Source organism: Octopus bimaculoides, chromosome 11 (genome assembly GCF_046866305.1).
Source record: "Octopus bimaculoides isolate indiv1 chromosome 11, ASM4686630v1, whole genome shotgun sequence".
Classification (NCBI taxonomy): Eukaryota; Metazoa; Mollusca; class Cephalopoda; order Octopoda; family Octopodidae; genus Octopus; species Octopus bimaculoides.
Genome location: NC_142938.1, coordinates 40,396,735 through 40,410,949, shown reverse-complemented (window position 1 = coordinate 40,410,949; position 14,215 = coordinate 40,396,735). Strand labels below are relative to the sequence as shown.

The 14,215-nt window shown below is 32.7% G+C and overlaps 1 protein-coding gene across 1 annotated transcript in view; it reads left to right on the top strand.

The window, feature by feature from the left end:
- Positions 1–12,266, top strand: part of LOC106880239 (calpain-9) — a 56,753-nt gene extending 44,487 nt beyond the window's left edge. The window contains exons 17-18 of the mRNA XM_014930105.3: positions 566–618; positions 5,765–12,266. Coding sequence (XP_014785591.2) covers positions 566–618; positions 5,765–5,788 — 77 coding nt within the window. The 3' untranslated portion in view covers positions 5,789–12,266. The remainder of the gene's footprint in view (positions 1–565; positions 619–5,764) is intronic.
- The last annotated feature ends 1,949 nt before the right edge of the window (positions 12,267–14,215 follow it).

Sequence of the window (14,215 nt, the reverse complement as noted above, 5' to 3'; positions counted from 1 at the left end):
AAAGCATTGCTTGTCCTTTGATCTGATACCCTATGAAGCCTCAGATGTTGATGTGGTAGGGGTGCCTTGATCAAAACTATTCTGACCATGACTGTTCACCCCTCTCTCTCTCTCTCTCTCTCTCTCTCTCTCTCTCTCTCTCTCTCCCTCCCTCCCTCCCTCCCTCTCTCTCTCTCTCTCTCTCTCTCTCTCTCAGCTGTTCTTCCTCTTATGAAGGCAGTAGGGTGAAATTTGATTGCAGTCATCAAATATTTTTTGTATATCAACTGGATATGTGAAAGCTCAATCGTTGGCTTGTCCATCATCATCATCATTTAGCATCTGTTTCCCATGCTGTCTTTAACATGCCACTGGTATAGGTGCTCTTAATGTGTCACTGGCACTGGTGCCTCTGATGTAAGACTGGCATGAGTACCTTTTACGTGTCACTGGTACGAGTGTCTTAAGTGTAAATCTGATATATGTACACCACTACTTCGTATCCCCATTATATATATATATATATATATATATATATATATATATATATTTTCTCAATATTATCACTCTGTATTCTTTCTTTCAGATACATTCAAAGCTTCCCAACAAAAGGGTCAGATCATTTTGACCATTGAGAAAGTAAGTTGGACAACAGTTGTTTTCTTTCTGTGTAACAGTGGTAGTGGCAATGTACTCTGTTGTAGATTACTACTACTATTACTCTTCTGACAAAACTTTCTTGAATAATTGTTCTGAATTATTGACACTATATTGCATAATGGTTGGTCATTATTGTCATTATTTTTATTAAGGCAGAATCATTAGTGCACTGGACGAAATGCCTAGTAGTATTTAGCCTGTTGCTACATTCTGAGTTCAAATTCCGCCAAGGTCGACTTTGCTTTCCAACTTTTCAGAGTCAATAAAATAAGTACTAGTTAAACACTAGTGTCCATGTAATCAACTCATCCCCTCTCGCAAAGTTGCTGCCATTGTAGCAAAATTTGAAACCATTCTTATTTTATTATTATTATTGTTATTATTATTATTGAGTGAGAGAGCAGCGCATGCCATCAAAGAGACAAGCGGGGGCCCTATTAGAATTTTCTTCAGGTTGAGTAGCTCATCCCACTCAAAAGGTCCTTGAACGAGGGTTGTTTAAGGGTGATGAACAAAACACCCATGTTTCCAGAGTTAAATTATTCAAACACCAAGGAATTCCTCTCAACACCTGGCTATAATGCTTCCCCACTACTCCTGCTCATGATCAGAGATGCACATATCGTCAGCCACTAACGAACATGCTCACTTGGTGAAGGTCAATCAACTGACAAGCAAATCTGTGGTTTTGAGCAAAATATTTACTGTAGCCCATCTTTTTATACCAAGACATGATAACACTTCCAATCAGTTAAGATTAGAAGTCATGAGAGCCACTTCTTGGTACTACATCAGGGCATACTATTATTATTCTTTTATTCTTTCACTTGTTTCAGTCATTTGACTGTGTCCATGCTGGAGCACCACCTTTTAATCGAAGAAATTGACCTCTGGACTTATTCTTTGTAAGCCTGGTGCTTATTCTTACGGTTTCATCTGCCGAACCGCTAAGTTATGGAGACGTAAACACACCAACATCGGTTGTCAAATGATGGTGACAGATGGGGGGAGGCAAACACAGACACAACATACACACACACATAAATATATACTTATATATACAAGGTTGGCCAAAAGTCATCTGACAGTAAATCAAAGCCATTTAATTGCAAGATTTATTTATGTTTAACAACTGAATGAATTTAATAGAAGCATCTAGATATGAAACATCATGAAAATTGTTCAAACTGAAGTCCTTGAACGACTTCATAATTGGAATGAATAAATAAAATTGAATATTATGTATTTATTGAATTTTGATTTACTTTTGGGTGACATTTGACCAACCCTGTGTATATACAGCACAGGAGTGGCTGTGTGGTAAGAAGCTTGCTTCCCAATCACATGGTTCCAGGTTCAGTCCCAGTGTGTGGCACCTTGGGGCAAGTGTCTTCTACTATAGCCTCAGGCTGTCCAAAGCCTTGTAAGTGGATTTGGTAGATGCAAACTGAAAGAAGCCCATCATATATATGTGTGTATATATATATATATATATATATACGCATATGTGTCTGTGTTTGTGCCCCTGCTATTGCTTGACACCAATGTTGGTGTGTTTACATCCCTGTATTTTAGCGGTTCAGCAAAAGAGATAGTAGAATAAGCACTAGGCTTTCAAAGAATAAGTCCCGGGATCGATTTGTTCGACTAAAGGTGGTGCTCCAGCATGGCTGCAGTCAAATGACTAAAACAAATGAAAGAATATAAATACACACACACACACACACACACACACACACACATTATACACACATATATGATGGACTTATTTCAGTTTCCGTCTACCAAATCCACTGACAAGACTTTGGTCGGCCTGAGGCTATAGTAGAAGAAACTTGCCCAAGGTGTCATGCAGCGGAACTGAATCCAGAACCATGTGGTTGGGAAGCAAGCTTCTAACCACACAGCCAATTATCATTATTATTATTTTTATTAGCAGTGGGTTGGCAGAATTGTTAAGAATTTTAAACTAAATGTATTGTGGCATTTGTTCTGACTTTTTAATTTCTTAATTCAAATCTTTCTGGTGTCAACTTTACTCTTCATCCTTTGGTGGTTTATAAATGATACCAGTTAAATCCTGGGGTTGAGTTAGTTGACTGTCTTACTCTTCTCAAAATTTTTAGCCTTATGCATAAATGAGAAACCATTATTATTATTATTATAATAAAACTGAAATAATAATGTAAAAGCATTGTGTAATTTGATATTTTGAATAGAAAGAGTAAAAAGACATCTGCTGGATAATTTATTGGAAACAAATATATCCACAAAATGTTATTTCAAAGTAAAATTTAGCATTCATGTGAAATATAATGCATTAAGAAATTCCTTCAGAATCTCACCTCAGAGATTAATCCATTTGTGCCATCCTTCTACGATGGGCTAAAACTTCCTTACATAGGTGGTTGATCATCATCATCATCATCATCATTATTAGCATTTGGGAAAATGCTTTGTGGTATTCTTCAGGCTCCTTATATTCTGAGTTCAAATCTCAGAGGACATCTTTGCCTTTTATGTTTCTGGGGTTGATAAAGTACCAGTCTAGTACCGGAGTTGATGGTATTGACTGACCCTCTTCTTTTAGAAATTACTGACCTTGTGCCTACATCTAATACCATTATTATAAAGGGCAGTGAACAGGCAGAATAATTAGAGTGCTGGTAAAAAATACCTTGCAGCATTTGCTCTGGCCATGTAGGTTTTGTGTTCAAATCTCAATGAGGTATGAGGTCAACTTTGCCTTAGAACCTTTTGTGGAGGTTGATAAAATAAAGTACCAATCAAGTTCTGCATTGAAACCATTATTATTATTATTATTATTATTAGCAACTTTGCTGTTCATCCTTTCGGGGTCAATAAATTAAGTACCAGAGGAGTACTGGGGTCAATGTAATCACTTAGTCCCCTCCCCACAAATTTCAGGCCTTGTGCTTTAGTAGAAAGGATTATTATTATTATTATTATTATTATTATGGCGAGCTAGCAGAATTGTTAGCATGCCAGAAAAATGCATTGTGGCATTTTGTCTGTCTGAAGTTGAGAATACCTTTCATCCTTTCAGGGTCAATGAAATAAGTACCAGTTGAGCACTGGGGTCCCTGTAGTCGACTTTCCCTCTCCCTCAAAATTCCAGACTTTATGCCTATAGTAGAAATGATTTATATTATTATTGATATGCTGGTAGAGTGTCAAAACAAGGAAGACACCAACTAAATCCCTTTATTACAGGTTAGATGTGTCATTGATATTTTTGTTAGGCTGGTTTTGACGGTATTTTTCCCATATTAAAACCATTTTCTATTTGAAGTTTTTGAGGAAATCTTTTATTTATACATAGCCATTACAACGATTACAATAGTTATTTACCAGAAGCTGGATTGCTGATTACTTGCGGTGGATTATGTATGTATATTGGCTAAGAATTAGATAGCTTATCTTTGTGTTAGTGAGAGGTAGGAATTAAGAATGTCAGTGCTCAGAGAAATGCATTATAGATGAAGTCATTCTTTTTAACCCAAGGTCAAGCAGTGACTAAGGATCCTGTTTACCTGTCTTTTGTGGGACTTCTCTCAATTTCTGCACTGATTGTTGCACACTTATATTTATGACCTTATTTTGGCAGGAAGCTCATGGAAAATTCCATTGGTCTTATAATTACAACTGAAATACTTTTGATCAGAATCCAGGGCAAGTCACCTGATATGCTGGGGCCTGTTTCTCATCACTGAGCTAACAGTTTTAAATCTAATCCCCACTATACACTCCTCTTTGTTTTAAGATCAGATCCTGTCATAGTCACTTTTGACATTCATGACCCCCATGGTTCATGGTTTATAAAATGGTAGCATATTGAATTGGTCAAGTTGTTAGTGTCAGACTACCTTATGGTATTTGTTAGAGTTTTTTGCACTCTCACTTCAAATGCTGCTGTAATAAACTTTGCTTTACATTCATTCAGGGTTGATAAATATAGTACCAGTTAAGCACTGGAGTCAATTCTTCTTTCTTTCACCCTCTCAGAACTGGCTGTAGCCAACAAAAACACTCCAGAAAAAGCAATGGGTAATCAGTCTTTGTGCTGTCTTACTACAAAAATTCTGTGACAAACATGGTATTCATTAGCTTGATGGTGCAAGGGAGGAAGTGTTAAACAAAGTAAGTACTATTACTGTAAAGTGGATGGTGATAGGAATGGCATCCAGCCTGTAAAACATTGCCAAACTCCTAATCAATGATTTACATTGGAAGTAAGTGACTGGATGCTGTGTTGAAGAGGATTCATTCATTCAACCCATTCAAGCTTGGAAAAACAGTCTTAAAATGACAATGTTGACTCTATTTATTGTGGTTGTTGGGATCAACTAACCCCACCAATCCCCTTTCCCTATAATTTTGTGTAAATATGAGAAATTATTTTCCTTAATTATTAAGAAAGTGTAAAATAGTTAACTCTATTCATGAGGTTTATATGAGATAAATATTGGTTAACTGACATTAGTCTTATAGACTGTAATGTGATGGAAAGCTCTAAGCAAACCTAGACTATAACTTGGTTTCCATATCCAGTCAAAATTATGACATTTGGTCAACTGGATTCGTTATGAAGGTTATGAACATAACTCGCATTGTGCTGCTACTTTGGTCTAAATAATTAATTTGATTACCAAATCCCTATTAAAACACACTGCCTTTATTTCAATTAATTTCCGTGATAGTGAAGAATTTAGTAGAATAACTTTATCATTATTAAACTGGATTTTGGAATGTAAATTAATATGAAATTTTTATGGAAGGTTTTAATTTAGATCACTTTAAGAGAGGAAGTTTGTATTTTAGATACTTGGGCAATTTGGTATCAGAAGGGTTAACTTGTGTGAAACAAAAAAGAAACATTATTTGTTTTTCCTTTCTCAAATAGATTCATTGTTTCAGATTCATAGGAGAAAGAAAGAAATATGATTGTATAGCATTAATGCCTTTCACTAACATATTTTCAGTGTAAGTGAATTGGTTTAAAATAATGACAATTAGGAACAGAAACTGTTTTGGTTATTGTGTGTGTGTGAGAGAGTTGTATTATTTTCTTTTAAATTACTTTTACCCTTTCTCTTAATTTCAGTGGCTGGAAAAAGTTCTTCTGTGATGGCTGATTGAAGAACTAACATTGGAGAGTTTTGTTTGAAGAAGACACTGAAAGAAGTTCTTTCTTAGATTCTATTTTAATATCTTTTAACACAACAAAGATATTAGGTGCTAATAACTATTGTAAGTTCTTGTAGAAAGGAGAGAAAATGGAAAAAATATATATTTATCTCATATATATATATATCAATATATTTTTATCACAGAAATGTTATCATGTTTTCTATAGGGTTATTGGAATTTAGAAATTCAATACCCAATTATAAATTTACAAACATATTTTTATTGTAGAATATTTACACACAAATATTTATTTTTAATTCAACTTAGGTAACATTCTTTGTTTTTAATTTATTTTAAAATGTCAATTTTGTGTGTGTGTTTGTGTTGTAAAAAAATGTTTTCTTGCAAATTGTCCATTCTTGATGTCTTTGTGCCTCAAAATAATTTAGATTTCCTTGCTCTGACTCAGTTGCTGCCAGCACAGAATGAAGAACACAATACTAGCTGTAAGTGTTATGAAAATGTATGTAAAAACCATCAAAATATTTAGATATAGCTCTGTGTGTTTGTTTATATGACTGTGTATCTAACAAATTATTCTTTCAGTTTCTTTTTTGCTGAACATAAAAGTATGCTTGTTCTACTAAAGTAATGTTACTGTTAGCCCAGACTGTTATTTCTCAAGATGGGCTACAAAGGGAAGAACAAGCATTCATACACATTTGCGCCACCACCCACATTTATACATCAAACCCCTGACCTACTTTACTCTACAAAAGGAGAGTTCAGCAAGGAGCAAATAACAAGAAGCATTTTGCACAACTTTAATTTAACAACAAAGTTTATTTGTTATTGCATTTATTAAAAACTGTGGTAACTTTAACTCATTAAACAAAAGATAAATATCTGTGGTAATTTAAAGAAAATAGCAAAAAGAATTGTGACAAGCAAAAAAGTTAAACAAGTCATTTTACTTGAATTTAAAGAGTATTGTAAAATCTGTTGATTACAAAATTAAGAATTGAATTTGTTATTGCTTTGGTTTGAGTACAGTTCTTGATTCAAAAGATTCTTCATTGTGTAAAATTCTAAAAAAACGCCAGTAAATTTACAAAGTAAAATTCCTGTTATCTGCTGAACTCTCCTTAATTGGAGGTGGAAAAATGGGTCAGAGTTTTGATGTATAAAAGAGAGTGGTGGTGTGACATTGCATGAGCACTGAGAACCATGCAAACTAAATAATAACTACACAACATAGCATAGTAAAGCAAAATATAAAATATAAAAAATTATTAAAAAAGTATTGGTTATTGATAAAATTACAGTTCTTATGTTGTTTTTCACATCACATTATACTTTCAACATTTTGATTTTAATGAAGTATAAATAACTCTTCCTTTTTACACAAAGTGCCTTACACCTAACATTTTATCTATGTGTATATGTTTTATATATTTGAATAGAAAGTTCTATTTTTATAAATTTTGAAAATAAAAGCCAAATATCGTTTGGGTCAAATGATTTCCCTAAATTTCTAAAAGCCCAAGAACAAAGCAACAAAGTAAATAAAAAAACCGCCATAGAAATATATTCATGAAAATTAATAATTAAATAGTTAGTTTCTTTTATTAGATGACCTGTGAAAGTGTCCTTTAACCTCATGAGTTTTGTCAAGAAGAGATGGAGGAGAGAGGGGGATTACTTGGTCATATTATTAATTTCACATTAATCAGTTAATTATTTAACTGATCGTTAACTGATTAATGATCAATTAAACTGGGATTAACAATCAGTTTAAATTGTTGTGGGTTAGTCGCTCTAGCTAAAAGCAAGATTGGAAAAGATGTTGTTATGCTATTTAACTCAAAATTTACTCAATAAAGGTACCAAGAATACATTGAGTTATTCAATTCAGTTTTAGATGTCTTTTTTTGCCCAGATACCTAGGGTTACATTATCCAGTGTGTGTCTTTCTTTTTAAGATAGTGGAGAGTAATTTGAGGGAAATATAGTTGCTATTACTAGTTGGTCAAACAGCTAGATAGAAATTCCCTTGTTGGCTTACAGAATGTTGGAAATGCAGTGGTATTTAGTACAACTTGATTCCAAGCTGAACATATTGAAAAAATGTTTTTACAAAAGACATTAGCTCTGCATAAGCTCATTGATAAAATTAAAGATTTTTAGTTTAAAAAAAAAATCAAAGATAATTATTTTGAATAAATTACACATAATAAATTGATATTGATTTCTTTTGTAGACACAAGGTTTTTTGATTAGTAAAGTTCTGTGACATACTTTCTCGAGAGTAATAACAAAATTTGTAAAGTAAAATAGTTATGTGGGAATCAAAAGAGGATTACAGTCTCGAATTGTTGCTTGTTTAACCTATACTCCAAAACTCACTTGTACACTCTTATCTTATTTAAGTTGATTGGGCATATGGATTGTTAAACAATAACAATGTAACTCATTAGTAAAAACAAATGAATCATGTCAGTCGAGAGGAAAAATGTGTTTTGTACAGAAACTCCACCCATCAAATAAATGATTTGATGAATATATTTATTGTAAGTATATTATCTAATTGAAATTGCTCACAACCTGTTAGGAATGTCTGTCACTCTTAGCTTGATTAATTCATCGTGCTGAATTGTCACAGCTTACTTTGGGCTTTAGTACCAGCAGCAACCTCATATAACTAATGAAACAAAATGGGGACAATAGACGATACCACCACCACCACCAGGTCTACTAAGAGTACTTTATTTTTGTACTATTGTTACTGTTATTTTTCTCAAACATGTTAACTGTTTGTTTTTGAATATTATTAAGGTATTTTGCACTATTTATAAAGAAAGTATACTGTTAATGAAACATTTTATAAGACAATATTATTTATATGACAACATTTAAATTTATAAATATTCTGTACAGCCTGCTTCCCTATGCCTGGTATGCTACTGTTTTCATGTTTTTGTCTCAACATGAATTTGGAAATTATATTTCTTTTATTCTTTTAATATCTGGAATTGCTTCCAAGCTTTCCTTCATTTTAGGAAGGCCTTGTAAGGTAAAAACAAATTTTTATTACATTTTTTTTTTTTCCTGATGGAATATGAAGAAATCCTTTACAAGTGAGTGATGCCAATTATTCATACTCTTAAAGTAGCTTTCAAATGGATCGATTTCTTCCTGTAGAATCTTACTATACCAGCAAAGAATTGTCAAGAAAATATTTTACTTGGTAGGTCTAAGGAGCTAGTACCAAGCTCCTGGTGAGGCCAAGGCTGCAACCCAACTTTATATCCTCTTAGATGCCATTCCATTGCACTTATGCTTTATTGTCTTCAAAGAAAGCAAGATCTGTCATTTTCATTGCTAAGTTTACAGTCATTTACAGCTATAATTAAAAAGATTCCATAAGGCTGGTGCCTTTTCCTGATTTTTCTTCAGTGTTTAGTAGATGAAAGATGAATCTCTTAATATAAGCCCTTGAACTATTACAAGTGGTTTTTCCTACTGAAAGAATTGAACCCAGTACTACAAGCCAACATAGTACTGTCATTACTCACATCTGTGCTCTTAGTAAAGTAAATGCTACTTATATCTAGGTGGAGTTTGCTGTTGCAAGTTAAATTGTTGTAAATCCAGATCAAATAGGCTTATGATAAGAGGTAATCCAGCCGTAACCATTCCATCTTATTCCTATGTACAGTGAACCCAGAACCACATTATCCAACATTTTTCAAGATGGTTAGATGTGACTTGAGCAAAACTTGTGGCGATTTCTAGGAGGCCAAGCAACTACAAGAGGTTCCTTCATTAGCTTGAATGCTGGTGATCCTCCCTGCTGGTTGTCCAATATTTTATCAGCTGGACCATTTACACCCTCATTAAAAATATCACTAAATTAATTTGTCTAGAATCATATTTGCTATTAAAAAAGAAGTTATTTCAGTTAAATCAGTTAAAATGTAGAGTGAGGGCCCCTCAGAGCTCCAGGCCTTTGGGCAGTGCTAATTGACCGACGGCTCAGTCCACTCCTGCCATCCATCATGAGAAAAGTTCTGGGATAGATTTTTGTTTCCAGTCTTAAAGATTTGAATTTCTCATAACTTTTCTCACTTGAGTTCAAAGCTATAGATTTACAGAAGAGAGTAGATTGGATGTTGTGATTTGTATGCCTTTCTCAAAAATACAAATTTTATACAAGTGTTGCGATTTTAGTAGAGAATGAAGCCACAGCATGGGCTTGGCTCAGAAGAGGCTTCTTTCTTAATTTGCAAACTTGAATATAACTTTTAACAAAGCTCAAATTTCTGTTCTTTTTACATATTCTATGACTACCCCACAATATTTTAAACTCTTTTACTACATTTTCAGTTAGAATAGTCATCATACTGATGACTGTAGATGTGCAATGAAGGTGTTAATACATTGTCATAACTGTTAGTGACAGCTGCCAATTCTTGTTTTCTAAAACATAGAATTAATGTGTGTGTGAGAGAGAGTATATTCATTGCTGCCAGCAGCGTTAATCCATTAACAACGGGATTTACAGTTAGAATGATTCCATAGTTTATCCATTATATGGTGCTTCCAATTTCTATAGATTTGAAAAAGCTGCAATTAGAATTAGTCATTATATTGTAGCTTTAATGTAGCATTGCTAACCAGTGTAGTATTGGAAGCATTAATTCACTGACAATAGGACTTCTAATTAGAATAGCTACTTATTGTAACCATTAAATAGGCAGCATACTGGTGTTTATGGTGTTACAGAATTGAAAGGGTGAATTCAGTGGAAGCAGGATTGACAATAAGAATATTTCTATGTGGCTGAGAGTAAAATGTCCAAAATGCTATCAATCCTAACCAAATCCTTCAAAATGTTGTCTTTGATGAGTGTAATTTCTTTTTTATCTCTTATTATTAGAACATTTTTTAATCTTTATTTTTACCCATAAAGGAATGGATTCATGTTGTAGAGGATATTGTCTGAATTTTATCTAAAAAAAAAAAAAAATTCTAAAATCATAAATTTTGAGATATATATAAAATGTTAGGTATTCTTGCAATATTCTTACTATACACATTTTTGTAAATATATTTCATTCACATATTTATTCATATACTTATTCACACATATACACTTACATACTTACATATATGCTCCTTCACATCATTTATTAACATCTTCCAAACATCTATTAACTCACACAGACACATATACACACTCACACACGCAAGTACTCCTCCATTCCTCACCATGTCATAGGGGGTTGTAATAAAACTGAAAAATCATACAGAGCCAGTATAAATAGTAAATGTAACAGGCCATTAACCAAAGGTTTCATGTTCAAGTGCTACTTGATGCTTACTTTTTTTTTCTTTTTTTTTTTTTTGCATTTAGTTCTTGTTTGTCTCTATACAAATAAAAAGGCAGTGAAGTGCCAGAAATAATAGACTTGGACAAAATGTCATGGTATTTAGTTCCTTCTCTTTCTACGTTTTGAGTTCAAATCTTGCTGGGATTAACTTAACCCTTTAGGATTCAACCCTGCTATGTCTTTGGTGAGGAAAGAATTCTCAGAAAATTTACAAGTTTTGCAAGAAGACCAAAATTAATTTTTTTTTTTTTTCTAATTTATCCATTTGCTGTGAGAAAAAGCATTTTTGTTTTCTGTAGTGTTTTAAATTATTTCTAGAAATATCTTATTCACCATAATTATATATATTGTTTTCAGTTTAAACAAATTCTTTTGAATGTTAAAATAGTTTGATATTTTCAGTTCTACTCACATCACCTTTTTCATTTCAATTTCTTACACTTTCTTTCAGTTGGTCTATTCCTCAAGCATCTTCAGGTGTGCTATTCCTACATATGTATACTTAGACTGGATTTTAAACTCGACAGCCTTTATTTTAATCACTAAGATTATGGCTGGATATATTTAAACTTTGTGACGAAAATAACCTGAAGACCCTTGAGAATACACTAAACAGAATGTAATGTAGATAGTAAAGACATGAGAAATGAGATTTAGAGTTTGTAAATGTCATTCTATTTTAACCACAGTTCATCTCAGAACTATCGATGTGAAATAACATTGAATATATTATTTAAGAATGAAATATTTTGCAGTTGTTTTCATGTTTTTTTTGAAGAAATACCTATTTATTGTTTGATTTTGATATTGTTTTCTAACTAATTTAGTTACTAACAAATCTGCATGGGTATGCAAGTATTTATAAGTCTGATAATACTGAAGATATATTTTTACATTTTAATTTTTTTTAAAGATTCAAGTAAAGAAAGATCAAACACAAGTGTCACTTGTTTCCTTTTATACCTTCCAAAACTTAAAAAATCTATTTTTAACTTATGTATGAATTTTTTTTTTTTTTCAACCAAAACTTGTATCTCTGAAACACACCTTGTCTTATGTGTCAATAAATCAAATGAAAATTTACATTTTTTCCACTCCTAAAAACAACTACTTATATAAGATGGTGTGTCTTACACTACAGCATGTCTTATACAATGAAAAATAGAATATGCCACTATATTCTTTATTTTCCTACTTCTAAAAGAAATGAATGACAGTCTGTTTAGATCAGAAACATAGCTAATCACTAAAAAATAACAAAAAGTTTATCATCTGTTTATCTTCTCTTTCAAACGTAAACAGCATTTAACCTTTTGGCATTTAAACCCATCATATTCAACCAAAATATTTTGTTTTACGTTCAAACTAGCCAAATCCAGCCTCTCACACCTATCTTACAATGTCATTCTAAAAATAAGCATCACATCACCAAAAGCTCAAAGGTGAGATAATGCATAATTAATTAAAAACAGTTTGATTAAATAAGCATTATATTTGATAGAGTAAGCTGAATATGAAAGGGTTTAAAAAAAAACATTTCTATTTCTACTATTTAAGGACACTGGTTATGGATCTTTTTAAGAAGTCACTGTTAATTTATGTTATGTATTGATGAGGCAAGTAATGATCATATCCTGTGACTTCATTGTTATTTGGGTTAAAAATGTTATTGCTTGAATGCATTTAACAGGTCAATGCACAGGTTTTCAAGTTTCAATAGCGGTGTGTATGGGTATGTTAGTAAAGTTTTTAATATTCAAGAAAACATTTTAATAAATGCTATTTTTATAATTAATAAAATGCTTAATTAGAATTGAATCAGTATTTTACATTACTTTTCTTTTGGATTTCATAATGTTTAGGAAAATTTATTAAAGCATTTTCATTGCTTCCCAACAACATGGTTTTAGGTTCAGTCCCATTGCATGGCACCGTGGGCAAGTGTCTTCTACTGTAGCCTCAGGCCGACCAAAGTTTTGTGAGTGGATTTGGTAGACAGAAACTGGAAGAAGCCCATCATATGTATGTATATATATATATATATATATATATATATAGATAGATATGTGTGTCTTTGAGTTTGTCCTACCACCACCACTTAACAACTAGTGTTGCTGTGTTTATATCCCTGTAACTTAGCAGTTCAGCCAAAAGAGCCTAATAGGATAAATACCAGGCTTTAAAAAAAAACTGTCCTGGGGTTGATTCGTTTGGCTAAAACCCTTCAAGGTGGTGTCCAAGCATGGCCACAGTCAAATGACTGAAACAAGTATACAATGCCTTAACCCTTTAGCACTCACATTATTCTGTCAAAAGTAATGTTTATTTATTCACTTTGTCTTGAATTAATTATGCATTATCTTGTATCTTTGAGATATTGATGAGGTAACTGTTAATGTTTAGAATGATATTGTAGGATTGATGTGAAAGCCCACATCTGGCTAGTTTGAACATAAAGCAGGTAGAATATTTTGGCTAGATACGGCCTGTTTAAATGCTAGAGTTAACATCAAAGTATCATTGTTTGATTCAATGGTTTTGAGAAAATAGTTAAAACCGTCCATCAAAATTTTATATTATCTGTAACTTGTTTCAGTTGAATCGACCCCAGTACTTATTTTTAAGCCTAGTATTTATTCTATCAGTCTTCTTTGCCAAACCACTAAGTCACGGACATAGATAAACCAGCATTAGTTGTCAAGTAGTGGTGATGGGGGACAAACATAAACACAAAGGCATGCATATATATGACTGGCTTCTTTCAGTTTCTGCCTACCAAATCCACTAACAAGGCTCTGGTTTGCCCAGATCTTTAGTAGAAGACACTTGTCCAAGATGCAACACAGTGGGACTGAACTCAGAACCATGTGGTTGAGAAACGTACCTTACGACACAGCCACACCTGCACCTATAATGTTCTAATTTTATCTTATGTTCCAAATACTTATTTAATAACAACAAAGTTCTGAACTTGATTATGACTAAATTCTTCATTATTTTCTAAATTAATTGAAATAAAAGGAGTATATTTC